General features: G+C 46.4%; 2 protein-coding genes and 1 non-coding gene across 3 annotated transcripts in view; 2 read left to right on the forward strand and 1 right to left on the reverse strand.

The window, feature by feature from the left end:
* Positions 1–12,772, reverse strand: part of senju (UDP-galactose transporter senju) — a 36,839-nt gene extending 24,067 nt beyond the window's left edge. Inside the window, exon 1 of the mRNA XM_037417411.2 lies at positions 12,443–12,772. Coding sequence (XP_037273308.2) covers positions 12,443–12,542 — 100 coding nt within the window. The 5' untranslated portion in view covers positions 12,543–12,772. The remainder of the gene's footprint in view (positions 1–12,442) is intronic.
* LOC119165935 (U2 spliceosomal RNA) lies at positions 7,054–7,246 on the forward strand. Its single transcript, XR_005109080.2, has one exon. It is a non-coding gene; the product is annotated as a U2 spliceosomal RNA (small nuclear RNA).
* A 2,477-nt stretch (positions 12,773–15,249) lies between the features above and the next one.
* LOC119164213 (uncharacterized) lies at positions 15,250–20,350 on the forward strand. The gene is made up of 4 exons (XM_037416351.2): positions 15,250–15,479; positions 15,548–15,747; positions 17,701–18,136; positions 20,025–20,350. Exons 1-4 carry the CDS (start codon positions 15,421–15,423, stop codon positions 20,266–20,268), a joined length of 939 nt encoding a protein of 312 aa, XP_037272248.2. The 5' UTR covers positions 15,250–15,420; the 3' UTR covers positions 20,269–20,350.
* The last annotated feature ends 1,778 nt before the right edge of the window (positions 20,351–22,128 follow it).

Here is a 22,128-nt window from a genome sequence, read left to right on the forward strand (position 1 = left end):
GTACTTTCGTAATGCTGTACGGCTCGAGATAATATTCCGCGGAAGATTGTATAATCAAGTGTAGCGACGTTGCGAACGGCTTCCTATTGAAATAATTAAAGCCTTGTAGCATTTCGTAACGTAGGGGTCAACCATAACAATAACAAACTACAGTTAATATGTGACGCAAAGAGTGCATAAACAATTTGCATTTTTAACATGCAGTGAAGGAATAGCACGACACCAGGACATAGCTTTTGTGCTCATTGAAAACTTTTCTTTTTGTTTTCACTAATTGTCGATGTGAGTGTCCCATGAGAGATTCGACTTAAATGTAACGCCAAGAGTTTCACACTCGTTAACTTCACTCAACCTAGCTATTTTTGGCATAAAAAAAAAAGTACATTCTAAAATGTGATTAGGATAAACGTTTTAGAAGGACGTGATCACATTTTGCCTCAAGAGCTTTGTCATCAGAGCTGAAGAGGCCGCACAGACAATAAATTTTGAGCTTGCATCAATATTGACTATATTGTTAATATACTTCAAAACAAATGACGAGCCAAATTATACCTCGGGCCGTGCCACATTTCATAAAAAGGGAGGATAAACGATTATTCCCAAATTCCGCAACACACTCAGTAACTCCTCTTGGTGACCGTCGAGGTGTGAACGGAATGATTCGGGCTGCTTACCGTGAACCGATCGTAAATGCTTTGCAAATGAGTACACAGAGGAATTCGTGCTCCAATGTCACTTAAGAGCTAACAATCGTTTGGGCCGCGCCAAACAGTCACAGAGAGAGAGTAAAACTTTATTGAAGGGGAAAGGGAGAGGGGCGTTTTAGAGCCTTTATGGTTGGGGCCCTACGTCCAGGGCTCCACTGGCCTTAGCCGCCCGCCGGACTTGATCCAGTAGTGCGAGCTGCACTCCTGGGTCCGAGCTAGCGAGGTGTGCCTCCCACTGCTCCATACTAGGTGTTAGAGGTTCGCCGAGAAAATTGGTTATGTCGCTTGGTTTACGATCGCACCCCCACGATATGTGGTAGAGAGTCGGTCTTCCGCCGCACCACGGACATACAGCCGGGTAAAGAGTTGGATGTATCGCGTGTAACTTCAGTAGGTGCGGAAATACATCCGTTTGAATTTTTCTAAGGTCAGTGGCCTCTTCCCCATTAAGGGATCTGTGAGGTGTTCCACATTTTTGACGCGTGAAGCGCTGGTGAGCTAGAATCTCCCTAGGTAAAATTGGCATGGTCAATGAAAGAGATGGATTCTCCGCTCGGTTACAAAACGCACGAGCTAGAGCGTCCGCCCTTTCATTGCCTTCGAGACCTGCGTGTCCCGGGCACCAGATCAAGCGATGGTGGTGAGTGAGTTTGGATCCTAGCAGCCTCAGCCCCATTGCTGGAAGGCGGCCCCTTAAAAAGAGCCGGCAGGCTTCCTGGGAGTCGGATAAAATAACTGATGGTTCCCCTCTACGCTCCTGAAACCTTAAGGCTAAGGCTATGGCCATCGTCTCCGCCTTTGTAGCCGAGGTCGTGCGTACGGAGGCACTCGTTAGCAGCGTCATGTTGTTATCGACAACAGTAATTATGTGTCTCTGCCAATCGAAACTGGCCGCATCGACGTACGCGACATTGGAAGCTGAGCCGAATTGCTTTCGAAGCCAGTTTACCCTCGCAGTACGTCGCTCAGCGTGAAAGTCGTGATGCATATTTTTGGGCACCGGTGCGATTGAGATTCGCCTGCGAACCTCTTGGGCTACGTCGACCAGCTCCTCATCAATGTGCTGTGGGTGGGGCGAAATTCCTATTCTAGTGAGTATCGCCCTGCCTGCTGAAGTTTCACTTAGACGATTCCTCTGAGACATGAGGACTGCGGCACTGAGCTCAGCATAAGTGTTATGTATACCGAGAGCTAGGAGCCGCTCGGTCGGTGTGCTGGTGGGTAGACCAAGTGCTGCCTTAAAAGCGCTTCTAATGAGCACATCCACCTGGCTCTCCTCACTTCTGTCGAGTGAGTGGTACGGTAGGCCATACGTCACTCTGCTCAAAACTAAGGCCTGGACAAGCCGGAGAGTATCCTTTTCTTTCATGCCTTTTTTATGATAAGTGATGCGACGGATCATTCTAGCTATCTGTTTAACCGTAGTCTTTAAGGTGGTTATCGTGTGACTGGCTTTGCCATTGCTTTGGACCCAGAAGCCAAGTATACGGGCCTGAGTAACCTCGGCTATGGCATGGCCGTCTACCTGTAAGTTTATGTCACCGTTACTTTTGTAATACTTACTGTGTATTCTTATGAGTTCAGATTTTTCAGGCGCACAGCTCAGCCCACTATTTCTTGCGAACTCTGCCACAGCTGTCGCAGCAGCCTGGAGGGTCTGCTCTTTCAGCGCCAGTGAACCCTTCGTAGCCCAGAGTGTGATGTCGTCCGCATACAATGTATATCCAAGGTGCGGGATTGCTTCGAGCTCGTGAGCAAGTCTGCGCATAGCTATGTTAAAGAGCAAGGGGGAGATGACTGCCCCTTGCGGTGTGCCTTTATTTGGCATCGAGAACGGCACCGACCTCGTGTCGCCTATCCCAATAGTTGCCGTCCGCCCAGAGAGGAAGGATTTAATGTAGTTAAATGTACGCTTTCCGCAGCCGATTGTGTTGAGTTCAGAGAGAATGGCCTCGTGCGAAACATTATCAAAGGCCCCTTTGAGGTCGAGGGCCAAAACCAAATGTTCGCCTCCCCTGGGTACGCAACTCATGACCTCTTCTTTTAAAAGGAGGAAGGCATCCTGGGTTGAGAGTCCGGAGCGAAAACCAATCATGGTAGCGGGAAACAGATTTTCTTTTTCAATGTAATTTTGAAGCCGTGTCTGTACTACTCGCTCGTAGAGCTTGCCCATGCACGAAGTAAGCGAAATGGGCCGCAGGGCTCCGAGCGATGGTGCTTTACCGGGCTTTGGTATAGTTATTATTTTGGCTTCCTTCCACTCCGGAGGAACGTGACCTTGGGACCAGCAGTGGTCGTTAAGAAATTGCGTTATCTGCTCAAGAACCTCAGTGCTGAGGTTTCTTATCATAGCGTTTGTTATACCATCCGACCCCGGCGCAGAGTTCCGATTGGCTGCCTGGGCTGCCGCGAAAACCTCTTCTTTCGTGATTGCGGCGTCTAATGTGGCATTCTCGCTGCCGATGTACTCTAATGTACATGGCGGAACCACATCAGTACCGATATAACGGTCTTTAAGCGCCTGGATCAACTCTCCGTCGGTGCCGGGGTAGCTGTGTACTATTCTTTGAAGAATGCGGTTCATGGAGGACTTAGATTTGTCCGGCTCCAGCATGGACCTCAGTATCGCCCACGTCTGGCTAGTCCCTAGTGTACCGCGGAGAGAACCGCAAAACTGCACCCAACCATCGGTGGCAAGTTTCGTTGCGTATTCATTCGCTTCCTCCGACAGAGCAGCGATTCGCCTGTAGAGGCAGCGGTTGAGGCGTTGTTTTTTCCATCTCTTGATCAGGCGTCGCCTACTATCCCACATGTGCAATAGGTGCCGGTCTATCGCAGGCGCCTCAACTGTGCGCGCTATTTTCTTAGAGGTGGCATCATGCGTTTCTCGAATGAAAGCAACCCACCCACTGACATCACAGGGCGTTTGCTCCGGCAGAGGGCGCTTTCGAAAGGTCACCCAGTCTGTCATCACAACGTCCCCAGCGACACGACGAACTTTTGGTGATGCTATAGAGGTGCTAAGAATATAATGGTCACTACCAAGGTTTTCATCGAGGTTTGACCACGTGGCATTTTTAATGTTGAAGGTGAAGGTCAAATCAGGGTACGTGTCCCTGCTAATGCTATTACCAAGCCTGGTGGGTGCTGTTGGCAGAGTGATAAGGGTAAAACCTAATTTAGACGTGGTGTTCTCTAATAACACTCCCTTGGGTGAATCCCGGACGTAGCCCCAAGCGGTGCTCGGAGCATTAAAGTCGCCCACCACCACTAATTGATCTCTGGTGCCAACGGCTCGAACTGCCTCGTTTAGGAGTGGGCCGAAGTCGTCATTCCGGTTTTTGGGAGGACTGTATATGTTTAAAATTTTCGTTCGTACTTTTCCTCGTTTTTGTGGGAAGACATCGATAATTTGGTGATTAATGTCAGTCTGTTCGTAATGGTCTAGCGCAACTGTCATGAAGTTACTCACCAGCGCTGCAACGCGGGGGTATTTTGGATCGTATAATGTGTAATATCCCTGCAATTTGACGGGACGGTTCCCAACTTCTTGCAGGCATATTACATCAGGTGGGATTAGTGCCGAATGGATGTAATTCTGCAATGCCGCCGCTCGTTTGTGGAACGTGCGACAATTCCACTGCCAGATTTCTAGGTGGTCGGAGTTTTGCGTGGAATTAGTTCGCGCCATGGTGACTACTGCCTTTATTGGGGGGTGTCTGCTTTCTCCGTGATTCGACGGTCCTTCGGTAGTGGACTGCTCGCGGAGGTAACACTGACCCGCTTGTTGATGGCACGCTGAATGCCTACAACTGAGTCATTAACGTATCGTCTTTGTTGTTCCGTTTCTGCTGCAAACTCTTTCCTGTACTCCGAAAACATTTGATGCATTTGCTGCATCATCTGCTCTCGGAGTTCAGACGCTGCTCGTTGCTGTTGTGATTGGAGTTCTCGCATTAAGTTTCGCAAGCTCTGCAACTGTTCCCCCATCTGTAACTGGCTAACGTGGGCCTCCTCGCTAAACCTCTGAGGTATGTCTACTTTCGCCGTTCCTCCCTCCAAAGAGTGGGCTACGGTTGCCCTGGAGATAGCATGAGTGGCGTTGTTGTTCGCCTCTAAGGCGTTAAGCCTGGCTTCAAGTTTGGTTTCTAAAGATGATATGATTTTGTGGAACTCCCGGCGTTCCTCCTTAATCTGGCATCGAAGTTTCTCGTTTTCTAAAGCAAGCTGCTTATTCTCGGCAACCATTTTCTGATATTCGGGATTCTCAGTTAAGGGAGCAGATGGAGACACAATCCTCGTCCAGCTCACCGTGTTTGCTGGCTGGCAGGCGGCTGCCTCCGTCCCCTCTTTGGGCGGCGTCAAGATTTGTACCAGCGCTTTCTTCTTCTGCTGCTGATGCTGCTGCTGTTGCTGCTGCTGCTGTTGCTGTTGCTGTTGCTGCTGTTGCTGCTGCTGCTGCTGTTGTTGTTGCTGCTGCTGTTGCTGCTGTTGGTGCTGCTGCTGATGCGGCTGTTTGTTGAGTCGTTTTCTGGACGCAGACTGGGCTCGACCCTTTGAGGAAGCCCGTGACTTGGATCTTGAACGTGAGCGTGATTCCACTGACGAGTCCCGCTCGGAGCTGAACCAGCGTGGATGGTGCCTCCGTTTTGGCTGATCCACTCGGGACCTCCTAGGCGGAACGTGTTTAAGCTTCTTCTTGCACATTTTGTCACCTGTCATATGGTCCTCACCACATATCACGCACTTAGGGGTACACGCGTGTCCTTGTGCGGGTTCACGTGTTCCACACGTGGAGCATACATTGGCGTCGGGCGTTGGGCACACGTCAGTTCGATGCCCTGTGGAGTGGCATACCTTGCAAGCCTGCCTCGTAGGCTTGTGGGGATAACAGATGGCTTCCGCTCCCATGAAATAGACGCACCTAGGCAGTGTGCTGCCCGTGAAGGTAATGATGGCGGTCTTCGTAGATCCGAGCATGCGTGCCCGCTCAATCTTGACCCCCTGTGTTCTCACACGGAGATTCGCCATGAGTTCTGCTTGAGAAGTCCCCGACGGAATACCATGGACTATGCCTCGTAGGACGTCCTCAGGATCCGCCACATACGAGTTGAATGAGTGCACTCGTCCCCTGATATTCAGATGCGTGATCTCTCGCAGCTCTTTGGCTACATGCTCGTGGGGCGTCGATACGATGATAATATTCGAGCCCGGGTGGACGCGCAGCATGAAGCTACCACCGTCGAAGTGTCGGTGGCAAGCGTCTATTACAGCGGTGGAAAGTTCATAGCCGAGTATGTCTTTTACGGCGAGGCCTTTGTGAGGCCTAAGAATGATCTTTATGTCGTCCTTTGGCAGGGGCGGGAGCGGACGGCGACTTCTCGTACGACGTCGGCGCTTCACCTGACTTCCCTGCTTCGGTGGGCTGCTTGACGAGGCGTTGCACTCCACAGCTTCTGACGCGTTTTTCTGGTTTTTCTTCTGGTTCTTCTTTTGCCGGCGTGTCAAAACCGTGTGCCAGCCATCCTCCGTCCATGCGGCACCATCGTGGCGTTCCCCTGCAGACACATTGTCGACTTCTTCGGACGAACCCTGCGGTGACCAGGTCTGAACGTCCATTTGAGTGGTTTCTGTAGCAGACTCCTCATCTGTGTGAACCAGTGCCTGCTCCTGAGGAGACCTCGGTGTTTCCTGAAGAGCGTCCATCCGCCGACGCTTGAGACGCGGCCACGACGCAGAAGCCGCTATGCGGCGGTGCGTCTGGCCGGGCGCGACGGTCGCTGCCTCGAAGTTTTCAGCTTGCAGAAAACCGAAAAACAGCCACTCACCGCTGAAATTCGACGTTCACTGTTCGCTGTACTTTCACGAATCCGATGCACTTCAAACAACCAGAAATCGCCGAAAAACCATAGAAAATCTGCGGAGCCGATGCGACGCGCGTCCGCACACCGTGGCCCCCTAGCGGCCGATCCAGTCACAGAGGCCCCTCGTAGTCGACGCCACGGTAGTACACCGGAACAAACGTTTGTAAAACGTTGGGCCGGCGCTGGTGCCGCGCGCGCCGATGACCTCGCAGCTGAATGCAGCGCCGCCGCATACAACTCTTCGAACCACGTTTACCGACGACGGCCAGCAGATATATTTCGCTTTAAAGCGTCGCTTCACGTAACTGTAGAAGATCTGACATAAAGGTCGCCTTCCGCATACACCGTACAAATCTCCAGCGACATTCCCGCTTGTTTATATTAAACTACAAGACGTTATTCTCGTTTCTAAAGTCGCTCTTTCCCGGCTACACTTGTGTGGTTGACTGGGATGAGGTGGCACCGAGCGACAAGTGTCGGGCATCGCTTCTCGGCCTCTTAACGGCTAAGATCAACGTGTAGTATCTGTTCTTATCAGCTTAATATCTGATACGGTCCGATCAGGACCTATGATATTAACCGTATTTTTGTGAGGAGGCGCCAGGGCGGAGCTTGCTCCTCCGGTGCCATGGGTCGTCCCGGCATTGCACTGCCGCCGGGTTCGGCCCACAACATTCAATGCAAAATCAGAATTGCAAGAAAGCGTAGTGCACGAGCGCATATGCCTTGTGCATGCGTTCTTAACCCGTATATATATATATATATATATATATACACCAACGAATGCTAGGTGTATACGTCTATCACTTATACTAGGATAGACTTGTCACATATACACCGAGCACTCATTGACATGTGTGACATCCCCGAAAATGCTGGCCTCTCCATTAAAAAGATCTATATACATTTAATATACCAGATTTTTTTTAATACTGATTTTTTTTCCTTAAAAAAGCTATAGCACTTGTCACCTTAACAGCCAATTTCTAGGCCGAGGCAGAAAGATCTGCCACTATTCTAATCACTCACGAGTGATTGATAAAAATATTTGAATTAACTTTTTATTGATTTTAGCGTGGTTGTTTTGTATGGCGGAGTTGTTCTGTCACAAATTATGGCGACCATAGTTCTTTATAAAAAAAATGGGAAAATATTACGCGTCGTTTCAGAGATCCATCGTCGAATTTCCAGACCACGGTTCCCGGTCTAACAACTAACGGTTAGTTCCGGCGCAATACCAAGGCGGGGGTCCCAACGGGATGAGGACTGCGGGGGAGGAGGGAAGTCTCAATATGCATAGTCTGTGCGGGCGCTCGGAAGCTGCACGTAACGCCGAACCAGGTAAGCTTGATTAATGGCTAGCGCGCTCGCCCGAAACATCAGTGGTGTGTGGAGTTAATCAAGCAGGATTCCGTAACGTGGACCAATCGCACATGACCGAGGCGTCTTTCCAGACCTGTCAGTAGCTTAATCGTCCAACAGATGCGGTGCCACAATTTTTTTTCGTGGGAGGGGGGCTTCGATCGTAATTTATGTATGTATGTATGTATGTATGTATGTATGCATGCATGCATGTATGCATGCATGTATGCATGCATGCATGTATGCATGCATGCATGCATGCATGCATGTATGCATGTATGTATGCATGTATGTATGCATGCATGTATGTATGCATGCATGTATGTATGTATGCATGTATGCATGTATGTATGTATGTATGTATGTTTGCATGTATGTATGTATGTATGTATGTATTTATGCGTGTACGTATTTATGTATGTACGTATTTATGCGTGTACGTATTTATATGTATGTATGTATGTATGTATGTATGTATGTACGCGTACTACATGTGCGCGTTTGTGTGTGCGCGTATGTGTAAATGCAAGCAAGATTGACTAAAAAATTTCGGAAAGGTTTGACCCCCCCCCCCCCTACATCCTGGCTACGCCACTGTCGACAAATTATCGATTTGGTATATTTCATATATATACCGTCCGCATAAAAAAAGACCTTGTCGTTTCTTCATTTTAACGCTGTAATCGATAAATATGTAGAAACTAAAAAAAAAATGCCATGAAAAAGAAATGCACTGACGATCACCAGAACAAAAATTTCTCATCATCGTAATTTTCAGCGTATTTAATGAGTAACAGGCCTCCCCGAATGATATTTAACAAAATAATAATTGGCGGGGTTTATGTTAGGCTCCGCAAATTTCGACCACCTGGGAGTTCTAAAACGTGCCCCTAAATCTACGTGCGCGGACTTCGAACACCTCCACTTCCACCGCAAAATGCAGCCGCATGCAGTGTTCAACTGACCGTTCAATTTACCTAATCTTGTTGATTGATTGATTGATTGATTGTTATGTGGGGTTTCACGTCCCGAAACCACTATTTGATTATGAGAGACGCCGTAGTGGAGGGCTCCGCAAATTTCGACCACCTGGGGTCCTTTAACGTGCGCCCAAATCTGAGCACAAGGACTACAACATTTCCGCCTCCACCGGAAATGCAGCCGGGATTCGATCCTGCGACCTGAATGGTCAGCAGCCGAGTACCTTAGCCACTAGACCACCGCGGCGGGGCATAGAAAAAGTGGTTAACGATTAAGAGTACTCGGTACTTTACCATGGGAGAGCACAAAGCCGTCCCGCGTACCTTACACTTGATGAGGCCTTCATTGGGTACGACACCGCCTGTGCGTGTGTGTTTAGAATACTCGTTAACGATTTAGAGTACTTGGTACTCTACTATGGGAGAGCGCAAAGCCGTCCCGCGGGCAAAATATCAGCTTATGTTATTGTTAAAAGCCAATGAAAGCAAGTTGCACTAGCAAGCCTATAAAGAAATGCGGCCCTCAGTGATGCTCAGGTCGCACGCGCATTTGCGCCCGCTATTTCTTAATTTTGGGTGTTTTTTTCCTAGTGAAATTATCAGCGATCAGCTGTTTTCGGTGTGGCGATGAGATCTTTTTATCTAAGTCGTGTGTAGCTTTGCCTTACCACATTTCATTTCGGCCTGATACTATCATATTACTGTCTTTGTTGCCTGCAGAAACTGAAGTGTGCGCTGTTAATAACGTGAATGGAGGTTCGATTCGCGGCACCAGGGAAGGAAGGAAGGAAGGAAGGAAGGAAGGAAGGAAGGAAGGAAGGAAGGAAGGAAGGAAGGAAGGAAGGAAGGAGGAGAGAAGGAAGGATTGATTGATATGTGGGGTTTAACGTCCCAAAACCACGCTATGATTATGAGAGACGCCGTAGTGGAGGGCTCCGGAAATTTCGACCACCTGGGGTTCTTTAACGTGCACCCAAATCTGAGCACACGGGCCTACAACATACCTAACCTTGTTAAGTCTGAATCCATTTTTACATAGGGCGTTGAAGCACGTCATCATCTTCAAAAATATCGCTAAAGATTGTAATCTCTCTCTTTTTTTTTTTTGTTAATGTAGCAGCCGGCTTCTATTGCACGGTTTTCATTTGCTATTGTAAACTTACCAGTCATTATACCATAATCCATGATTCATAACCAAATAAACTTCTTTTCTTGCGTTAATCGATATTACATACGAGTTCTTTTATACACTTTATCTTAATTTTTATGATTATTATAAGCATGTTCAACAGAACAGCATCATTTTTATTCACTTTGCATTAAAGCATAAACCTCATGCTGCGCTTGTTTTTTTTTTTCATTTGCTGCTGTATTACATCTAAGCACACAAAATTACAATTCTGATTCGTAAGTGTTCTAAACTTTTAGATTTAGCCGAATTTCACACATTAATGATATACTCCTGTTTTCCCATGTTTTTATCTACACACATTATTTTCGCAAATTCTGACGTGCTGATTATCATTAGCACTAGTTATCATCAGGAGCAGAATTCCCCAATGCCAGGCCTATCTAGCTGTCCAAAGCAACTGCTGGGCATATTCAAATGTACCGAACAGACAATCACAATTGGAAGCAGTGGGAACATTCATTGCTGAACTTTAACTGCAGAGTAGTAATTATCACACCAACTGAAAATGGTTCGAGTGGACGGAAAATCGCCCTGCCTGTCCGCGGGGCCACATCCAAACCAAATAAGTGCTCAGGTTTTACGACCTAAAACCGCGATATCATTATGAGCGACGCCGAAGTTGTGGGCTCCGGCAATTTCGACAATCCGGTGTCCTTTACAGTGCCCTACATCTAGTACACGGGCCTCTATTAGCATTTCGCTTTACAACGTTCTGCTAGTAAAAGCAAACAAAAGTCATGACAAAGCACCCACTCTCCTTCGGTGTTACTTTAGGACACCCCCCCCCCCCCCCCCCAAATGACTGGCTAGATCCACTCATGAATCCGAACTCACAATCTTCGAGTTACACACCGTAGAGGTAATTGAAATCCCAGCGTTCGATCTTGACATCCCGAAGACGTCCGTAGTTCGGGTTTTCCACAGAAGACAGGGATTTAATATACGTTGTGCATACACGCCTACTTTATTAGATGTTTTACACTATGCTTGCCACAAGAACCTCTAGCGTGCTTGGCAAATTGCCTTCCGGCTTCTTCGATAAGTGCGTTACGCCGCCGATACCGGCGAGTCCTAAGCAGAAGATTGAAAGTAAAAAAAAAAAAAAGCCTGTTATCAGCGACGATTACAAAGGCTGACGGCACCGCAACCGGACTTCCGCGTACGCTAGCGGAAATTATGTCTAGCGTGCCAGTCACAGGAAACGGGTACTTGCGTGGCGTTTTGAATAATGCCGCACGGAAAATTCAGACGAGGCAGAAACCCAGGAGAATACGAAAATGCTTGAACAGATGGAATAAATCTTGAACACTACCGGCAGAAATGGCATCATTTCCGCCACCACTTTATTTCGCTTCAATTTAAGTCATAATTTGTATACCGCGGTTAAAGGACAACAATTAATGTGCCCCAAGCCCTTCTTGACATAACTCTGTTGGATTTTTGGGTTGCGTACAACGACGACGACAACAACAACAACAACAACGCGCCCATAAAGAAAATAAAGCCATCTTATTTTATTAGACAACAGAACTGTGACAGTTACAAGGTTCACTATTCGGTTCTTTGGGGGTTTCTCTGAAACCGAATGAAGATCCGCGCACCTTATGCTCGAGCCACAGCTACTGTCAAAAAGCTACTGTCACACATCGCAAGACAAGATATAGCTGTATATCCCTGCTGCCAGGGCGGCATAGCCTGCAATCTTTAATTTTAATCTGTTCTACAGTATTAACTGATGTCCACGCAGTTTTGACCGAAACGGAGTCACAGATTGCTTGGAATTTCGAAGTTCTTACAGTGCTAGAGTATAGACTCGTATAACTTCTCACGCCGACTGCACGTCCCGTAACGCTGCAATTGTGCGCGCGCAAAGCAGTACCGACACGAAAGGTCAATTAGCGTGGCGCCGTAAGTTTTGGTGCACTGAATGAATTCATAATACCGATCATAACACAGGCATCCCCAGAAACCAAGAGGCTTGATTTGCATAGTTTGCATAGCTTCGAATGAGAGTCCAGTGAATCTGCTTCCCGCGAACCCGGATCAGAAAGTACACCCCACCTTCGCTACTGCACGCTTAAGAGCTAAACCGGGGTCACGGACGACCATCCAAGAACACATGCGCGAATTGATCACGCTCGTTGACAGCTGACAAAACGTGCCGCATGCAGACGACACAGCCTTTTAAATCGCAGCGTATGGGGCGCAGTGCACTAGCGTACGAGCTCACGCACGAGTCAATTAAAGCAAGCGGCGCTCAGTAAACAAGACACAGGTATCGCTGTGTCATTCGTCTATGTGGAACTACACGAATCGAAACTGGCGTCATAAACTTGCCTTGGTTGACGAAGAAGCCGATGTACGCCACGAACACAGCGGCGCTCAGCCGAGTCGGAAAGAGCTCGCCCCAAAAGCGCTGCTTCGCCGCCGAGTCCATGCTTCGCAGTCCGTGCTCGGCACTTCGTCGCCAATGCTGAAACAGCGGAAACACGCACACGGGCGAAGCTGGCTTGTTGGCGTCGCCGCTTGAGTGCCGCGAAGTCTGATCACGCCGCGAAATACAAGCAGACGCGCACCGCCCACACTTTGCCCATCACAACCGTTCCCATTGAATCTGCACCATAGAGAAATAAGAAAGGAAAGGTGAGCTGCACGCTCGTTTCGCTCCGCCCTTACCTTCTTTCTCTTTGCTACGGTAGTTATCAAATACGGTTAGTAGTGAAACTTTCACCAACTTCTTTGTTGTGTACTTCAAAATACTTTGAGGCATACAGATGGATAAATGAATGCTATATGCTTTAAGGTGTTGCGTGATCTGGCGCATTTTTTTTTACTTTAATTTGTCAGTTAACTTAAAAGGTTACGTTTTTTCATAACGCAACCACAAACGTTAAATTGAATATTTAAAAATAGTTATTGCCACTTATTTAGGGCATAACCTACGTTGTTGTTTTTGTGTATTACTTTGAAAAGTTTAGTTCACAATTTTGATACAACAATGCATTTTATCATTTTAATTTCTTATAAAAACATCAGAAATTTTTCCTTGTATTTTTAAAACTGAAACCAAAATTTTTGCCAGTTTCACAAAAACGCTTTGCAATCGATTTACTAAACAATGCATAAAACACGTGTGACAGTCACATGCCTGTTATGAATTTTAAGACTGAGGTAAACTTAGTATTGAATAAATTCACCCGATAATTTTGTAGCTCTGAAAATTAAAAAATTGTAAAAGTGCAACAACTATTAAGTTAATTATTCATCCCGGAGGCAATGCAAATATTTTTTTAGTTTGCATGTGCGCCATTTATGAACATAATGATGCATGGTGAAGGAAGGCTTAGTAGTTATCTAACTGTAGAGCTTTTTTACACAACGGCCACCGCCACCTTCAGGAAGATGCCTGCGACTTCAGCTGAAAAGCTGGTTCCCGGCCTTCATTTTTGTTTACTGTCAGTTTTTAGTGTCACTTGTGGCGGACGGTGCGACAACTCAACATTTTGCATAGCCTCCGAACTAGTCTTCACACCTTGGATAATTCTCGACTGACGCGCCCCTAGGGGCCACAAGTAAAAAACACCGTGATAATAAATATGTGGATTGTTGTGGCTGTACCCTTTAAATTGGGCGGCGGCTAGCGTCATCTAGCCGTGATACTTAGCAATAATAGCGTTGATCGCAAGCGCCACTGCGCGACGCTTGCTCAAAACTGAAGTCAGGGCGGCTCCGCTGGAAACACAAGCCATTCGTCAAGAATCTCAATAAAGGAGTCGTTGCTTTGCTATGGGGAAATTTTCCTTTAGAGTTTGTATATAACTCTATGAAAGCAGTGTCTATTGCAGTCTCAGAGGCAACACAGTTGTGTGTTTGTGATGGCGTCACTTCTGGATCAAGCGAAAGTAGTTGAATAGATTAATATAATTATACCCTTTAAATTATGCAACGGCTAGCGCTACCTAGCTATAGTGCTAGAGTTACTGTATATGCCAGTATATGCTATACCAACGCCTCCTGTAGAAGATGCCTGCCGCATGAGAAGAAAAACGCCTGCCACACCCTTTTTCTCCTTTATTTTAGAATGTACTCGGTCGCTAGCGTCACCTGTGGCGGACGGTGCAACAACGCAACACTTTGCATAGCCTCCGAAACAGTGATGCACAGTTGCAGGTCTCGAACAACTATCGACTAAACTCTCTGTGTCGTCGTTTTGTTCTCGCGATATAACTATCGTCATGCCATACCAACTAGCCAAAGCTGCAACACTTCTAAGCGCCCCTATGGGCAGCAGATTAAGAACGCTTAGCTGGTACCACCCGTCGCCGTGATGATATTGTTGGTCGCGAGCGTCACCGCGCGGAGCTTGTTTAAAACTAAAGGCAGGCCAACTCTGCTGGGAGCGCGAGCCATTTCCCAGGCATTGTTTAGAGGAGGCGTTGGCTATACAGTAGGTAGCATATACAGTAACTCTACGTTAGTGTCAGCTGTGAGCTCTTCTTGCGGAGAAAGCACTGAACTACGAGGAACCTCTCGTCGAACCTCCCGTCCTCAGATGAAAAGCGTGCGACGTCGCAGACATCTTTCTAGAGGAGGCAATAATCTACCGATAAAAGCCATGCTCGTTTTGTACCAACTCAATCCAATCTATGTCAAATGTTTTAATCACAGCCTCCTAGATTTCTCTTGCCTACCGGATTAGCGGCGGTCACTTAAGAAGCGGCCGTCGTCGGAACTGTGGTAGTGGCGCGACTTACGTAGGGTTGTCTTCAAACAACTTTGTACGTTTTTGGAGCTTATGTGGAACAAAAATAACGTAAAAAAGTTTTAAAAAGATGTAAACGTAGTTGCAAATAATTATATTTACCCTACGTAAGTGCTGCCGTCAGAGATGATGAATGTTTTGTGCTCATTCAACAGGCAACCCTTTCAGTACAAGGCTACAATGTGTAGGCATTCTAGACTGCGGAGGTAGACCACTGTAACAAGGCGAAGCCTGTGAAATTGCAAACGCCAAAGTGGCTAATTTCAAAGGCCAAGTACAAAGACCCTTAATCCTACGTAGGTAGCGCTGCCATAGATGACGGGCGTTTCGCGCTCATCTGGCAGGCAAAAAAAAAATATAAGAGGCTATGGTTTTAATAAACATGGCGCTTCAGTGCCGTCGATGCGCGCTTCAAACGCAACTGTGTCCGCATTATCTGTAGCACAGAGTCTGTACGGACCGTTTAATCGGTAGGCTTGGTTGGAGTGTAGATTTGTGGTCGTTCCCGTAGCTTTTCAGTTACAGCGGCTAGTTTTCTGCTGTGAAATCCGGCATGGATTACGATTATCAAGTTTGCGAGGACTCGGACAGCGAAGGCTACGACAGCAGTAGGTAAGCTGTAACGCTAGCGAGTAATCTTGATGTTAAAAGTGTGGTGTTTGTGTTTTTTTTTTATTCAGTTCTGAAGACGCCTTCGAAGCCTACGTGCGTCAGAAGTATCTATCGCGGCCCGATGATGATGGAGACGACTTCGAGAAGGAGATGGAGAACGAGCTTTCGGCGACGTTTAAGCACTTCGAGCAACGACAGCTATTCGACGCCGGTTCTACAGACCCCGCGATCGGCGCTGGACCGGCCCGTCAACGACTTGCGGACGAAGGTAGGCGCATAGTCGAGTCGCTCAGTCAACGCCGATCCGCCTTTATTAGGAGCGAAGCTCCTTAGCCCACACTCCGCTGTCGCTGTCGAAGCTCCCAAGCGCGCCGAGCAAAACAAGTGCACGCTCCCGCTAGCGCAGACGGCCGAAGCTCTCAGCGCTGGGTAAGCACAGACGGCGGCAGATGGCTCGTGCTGGGCAGCGCGCGCCGCACGCTCAGTCGTTTCCGCCACCGAGCGCAGCAGACGCTCTCCCCATCCGCTCTCCGCCCCATAGAGTTTCCTAAAATTAACTAGAGAGGGACTCTGGCGCTGCGATCGTTCAGCGACCTTGGGAATGATAGGTAGTACACACATTTGCCTAGTCTTCGTACTTGCGGCTTCGTTTATTGCTGTGTTTCGGTTTTGTTTTAAAAGAAGGATTCAACCCTATTGAACTGTGTGGCCCGATTTGGAAAGGTAAGTCTAAATGAATAAGATGGTGAAGCACAACCGCTGAACATTTGCTAATATTTGTTTCGTAAGAAAACAGCTCCAAGCCACACAAACACACACGGAGCCAAAAGCAGGCCAGAAGTACGAATATTAGACAAATGTGTGCACTACCCATCATTCCCATGCTCGCTGAAGCACCGTGCGTTGCAGCTCCTATAGACACTAGCACCAGAGTTCTCTCTTGTGTATATTAAGAAACTCTATGCTCCGCCTTGCCGCCTTCATAAAAGCCAGGCACGAGATCAGGCGCATAGTCGTTTGCGTCCCATTCTTAAGGAGCCTCGCTCACCAGTTGTGTTCGTTCACGGAACAACTGTTTATTTTCTTCACGATGCCACGGCGCGCACGCCTTTTCCCCTAACGAGAGAGTCGGGAAGCGAGTGATCGCAGAGGCTTTCGTTAGGGCGATACAGGTTCTCCTGGCGCCTACCGAAACCATCTCAATATTGCAACTCAAGGAATTGTAAAAGGCGGGTCGACACCTTGCAGAACAGTTACTGTGCACGCAGCAATTTTGTTTTCCTCATAAACAGCCTTGACCACAGACTTGCAGGCAAACTTCGTTTTCATTTAACACTCATCCTGCTTTACCTCTCTTTGGCTTAACCACTTAGAGCTCAGCACCGTAAAGCTTAGTACCAAACGTGGCATTCACACACTACTTATTGAGAAGTCTTTGTGATGCTCCCGCACTTTCCCTGGAATATGGAGGGGTGGGCGCGTGAGAACAAGAAATGCGGTCTGGAAGCAAGTGGTGTCACGCGGAAAATGTGTTTGAACAAATGTCACCTTATAGATTTTGTAACGTGTGCACTTGGAGGCACTCAGTATTTTGCACGGTGTCTATTAGCAGCTTGTTTTTGTGAGATTAAATCCCTTTGTTGAATGGTTCCATAGATATGCGTGTCTCTGTTATGTTTTACCGAAAACTTTTACTGTGTTGTGAACAGGCACACACATACAAGTGCTGGAGGACCTACCTGCTAGTAGCATGACCTGTAGATAAAATTTGCATGCTCATTTTGTTCAAATATTGTCATGTTAAGTTCATGTTGATCATACCTAAACTATGGTGCATATGTGACATAATGAGCTATAATTGGTGGCAACCTTATTTAAAGAAAGGTAAAATTAAACTGTTCTTGGTAAAACTAAAGGAATATAAAGCAGCTTTCTTTTGTCTTCAGCTACTTAATGTGTGCATTTGTCCTGGAAACACATGTGCACTGTTGAATGTGTAGTATCTTGGCATGGAAAAGCCTAAAAGTCTGTGTAAAGCGTGTTTCATGTCTAGGAATTCTATCAGCACTGCATTATCCACATTACGTACTATGTGTAGGTGTAATGCACATTGTATATCGTGAACTAGCAACACTTTTCTTCGGTTCAAGGTATTGGTTACCATATCACTTGCTAGCAGCAAGTTCATCCATGCTTAAATACGCAATTTTGATTTGAACAGGACATGCTACCGTAAAACCTGTCCAGCCTGAAGGCGGCCTCCAAAATGTAAAGACAGTGACTTGTAAAACAGAAAACTCCAAGCAGCAGATTGCAACCGACAAAAAAGCAGCGGGTGCCGCAAAAGATCAGCAGACCGAGGTCAACAAAGCGGATGACTCTGTAGAGATGACTGCAGTAGACAACATACCATCTAAGCCTAAAGAAGGGAGCGACGAAAATGCCGAGAAGAGCGGTCCATCCAATGACGATCTCTTCTACGATCCAGAAATGGATGATGAAGACGAGAAGTGGGTGAACGAACAGCGGCGAAGCTGCATATTTCCCAACGAGTCCAAACAAGATAAGGACAGTGGTCAAGTCAAGCCGTTGCCCCTGAGTGATGCAGTTCTAAATTGCCCTGGCTGCATGACTCTTCTGTGCCTTGACTGTCAGCGGTAAGTCGTTTAAAGACGAAAGAGGGAAAAGTGAATGTAGTGCGCAGAGGAATGGCGAAGTTACAATACAGAAAACATGCTAAGTACAACAAAAGTAGCAGCAATACAGTTATCACACCAGCTTTTAGTGACATTTGTTGCCTTTAGAGTGTCATCATTCATCTAGTCACTGCATATGCTTTGTGCACTGTCTATGAGCAAAGCAGAGTGCTGATTGTCTCTGAATTTGAGACTAGGTATGGATAGTTTCAATGTTTTTCATCCTCAAGTGGTTGAGGTACAATAAATTACATAGAAAATTATGTCATCATGGTAGCATTGCTATTAGGGTATAAAATTTTGATATAATGGAGTTTGACATTAGTAGTAATTAAGCTCTTTTAGTTAACAAGCTGCTTTGCCTCTTTTGGGGTATGCACAAATGACCTCGTTTGGAAAGTGCACAGAAAATGTGCCTCTAAAAAATTTGTTTGCATACCTTTCAAATTCTAAGCACTTACAAAAGCAGTTTCAGTTAGTTCTCTAACACTGCCTTTGTAAATCTTGCAAGTACCGAAATAACCATAGCCATGTCTTCAGCATAGGAACTACACCGAAACTGAAGATAGTCCCTTCACATGAAGTGTACGTGTGCGTAGCTTTGATTTCGCTACTTGCGACTGTTGCCGACAAAAAAAAGGAGCGAATTCGAACCCGCTTTGTACTTGTTTTGTATTCGTTGCCATGCTCTGCATATCATTAAATATATTTGCTTTGGTAGATGCGCTATCCACATTTGGTGGATTTTTGGATATCAAACGACTGGCCAATTCATCCTTCTCTGGTATCTTTTAATGCTTGCTTGTAATTTGTGCACGTACATCGTCAGTAATTCAGTTCTCATCATGCTAGATTGCAAAATTAATGGCTGCATGATAAATATGCAATTATTCCATGATTATCATATTTTTCTAGAATGTCTACAAAGTGAGATCCTACCATTTCATGTTACCTGCAACAGTGTATAACTTATAAATTTTTTGAAGTTTGATGTTTCAATCAATGATCCATCATAATTCAGGCTCAAAGGCAATGTAAAACTGCACATTCTTTAATCCAAACAAGACATAATTTCAGGGAAGCATATAGGTTTAGGATGAGAAGTCCTTCTACAGGGAATTTGATTAGAGTGAACGTTTTGACAAGTGGACTTATTGAAATGTCGGCTCTTAAAAAACATTGCGCGTTCCAAGGATTTTTCATCGCACCAAGTCTACGAGCAGAATGTTACAGTGTCTCATTGTTGTTTCAATCCCATCTTTTACTGTTGTCATTCTTCTACGCAGTAATGTAGCAATTTGCCAATTGACCTATTCTTACCATGTGTACGTGCGTGAATAACCCATTCTTACCATGTGTGAATACAGTTAACCTATTTTTACTATGCGTATGTGCGTGAATACATGTAGGGTTTTTCGACTAACAGGCACCTAGTAAAAAACATATACACACCCACTGTGCAAGCATAACTGTCTCAGTATTGTTCCGAGCCATATGCAGCATGTCAGTAGTTTCCAGTCTGGCAAGTTGGGTAATGAACAAAATTTGCTTGGTTATGTTAATTAGTAACACTTGTAAGAAATCTTGAGCTTAAAATTTATAGCACTTGTTATGAAATTTTTAAATGTTTCATGATGTATGCTAACTAAAAACTATTCAATAGAAGCTCTGTTACGCTTGTTCAGCAAAGTCAAATTTCTTTATTTTTTCTAACTGGTGTTTAATTTTTTTGTCCAGTCAAGCGTGCACAAAGTTTTAGCATATGTACGGGGCGTAAGTTATCTGGAACACCCGGTATATTATAATTGTGCGATATGTATCTGCAAGTTGTATACATTGTTTCGTGCAGGCATGAAATCTACAACACCCAATACCGGGCCATGTTTGTGAAGAACTGTGTGGTCAACAAAAAGGAAACTCTCAGATGTCTGCCATCGAGGTCATCAGTGCGCCGCCGAAACCTTCCCGAAGGTGTGAACGACCCACGCGACATCTTCAATCCCGTGCGCTGCGAAGTCTGCCGAACAGAGGTCGCCGTGTATGACAGCGAAGAGGTGTACCATTTCTTTAATGTCATTGCAAGCTTTTCATGAAGGAGAAAAATCCTGGTGCAGTGCGACTGCATCAAGGCATTGTACAGAGACTATTGTAAATAAAGGCTGACAAAATACTTTACGGGGCTTCGGCCACTTTGTACTCTGTTGATGTTGGAGCATGCAACTCTCAGTCTTCAAAGAACACAATTCACATCCTCTACATGCTGCATGTACTGATTGAAGAGCACTGCATCATGATAATGGTCACACAACCACAACCCAAGTTCTGTAGAAGCAATCTGGGACCACAATGACATGTTCTGGAATCAAGACCACTGACAGCCCCGCCGCGGTGGTCTAGTGGCTAAGGTACTCGGCTGCAGACCCGCAGGGCGCGGGTTCGAATCCCGGCTGCGGCGGCTGCATTTCCGATGGAGGCGGAAATGTCGAGGCCCGTGTGCTCAGATTTGGGTGCACGTTAAAGAACCCCAGGTGGTCAAAAATTCCGGAGCCCTCCACTACGGCGTCTCTCATAATCATATGGTGGTTTTGGGACGTTAAACCCCACATATCAATCAATCAATCAAATCAAGACCACTGACAAGTGAGCGGGGTTTTTAATATTCCCCCACACCTTCAGAATACTGTATGCTCATTTATGCAGATATAATGCAACAACTTCTGCCCCAAAATTAAATACCTGTTTTACCTTTGGTCAAGGCATTTCTATAATGGAGGTTTAAAAAGGATACTAGTGTGGAGACATCTGGTTCATGTACTCCATTGCAACCATCTTGCTGCTTAGAGCAAACGTGAATGAGAGTGTGGCATTCCACTATGGTAGAGCCATTTGCAGTTATCACCGAATTTAGACCAAATAGTTGCTGTATACAACAATCTTATTAAAGAACTTCTCATCCTCTAGCTTCCCGCACGTACAATGCAAGAAATTCAACCTTACAGATAAGTATATTCGAGTCGCTGATTTTAGTCCATAATCAAGCATTTTAATGGGCTGCATGAAGACTGATGTCACAACTTGGGCAATGATAATACCTTAGGCTGCAACCATAAGGTCTTATTTTTCAATGATTTTAAAGCTTGTGTTGGAGCAAAGCAAGCCCTGCGGTGAGTAGCCTGTAGCCTTTTTTTAGAATGTCTCGGAGAAATGGCAAGCTCTGGCTTCGCGTTTGCTGGCAAAAATATGGAGCACCACGACTTTAAAAATTACACAGAAAAATCCGGCGGGTGCCTTCGGACAGCATTCCGTTTCTGCATCTAGCGTCATTTGCGTATATTATTGCGATAGAAATTGTGACACTCTCAGCTGGATTTCGCCGCCGGCGTTGGTGACCGCCGTCATTCACCGTATATGTATACATATCTATCTAAATATATAAAAACGCAAGAAAAATAATTCAGAAAAAGACTCTGGCGTATGGAATCGTATGTCTGACCCCTTGCTTGCGAGTGCGTAACTTTAGCCACTGGGCCACAAAGGAGCACCGCTTTCAACGTTGAAACGGCACGCTATTTACATTTATCTTTTACCGCTGGCGATACCAATCTCCGGGGAACTATCGTGTTTTCTGCATTACCAGAGATGGCACAATGAGCGCGCGTCGCCAGATCGTCACGACGCGCGCCAAAGTGTTCATCTCCCGCACGTACTTTGCCCCGCGGAAGCAGAAATGAACGCTCACGCGTGCGCGCGCTTACCTCTCGCCGTGGGGAGCATTGTACGTCTTGAGCTTTCGCCGGAACGATTATGTTGTGGTTCAAGGCGCACAAAGGTCACTGCACTGTCCCTGTTTGCAATGAGGGCGCCTTTTTCACGAAGTTCTAGGTAGCAGCAACAAGCCCTCAACTCAATATGCGCGAGTACTGGCTCGAGCTGAAACCACCGCGAACTCTCAC

This window comes from Rhipicephalus microplus, chromosome 8 (assembly GCF_043290135.1).
Source record: "Rhipicephalus microplus isolate Deutch F79 chromosome 8, USDA_Rmic, whole genome shotgun sequence".
NCBI lineage: Eukaryota > Metazoa > Arthropoda > Arachnida > Ixodida > Ixodidae > Rhipicephalus > Rhipicephalus microplus.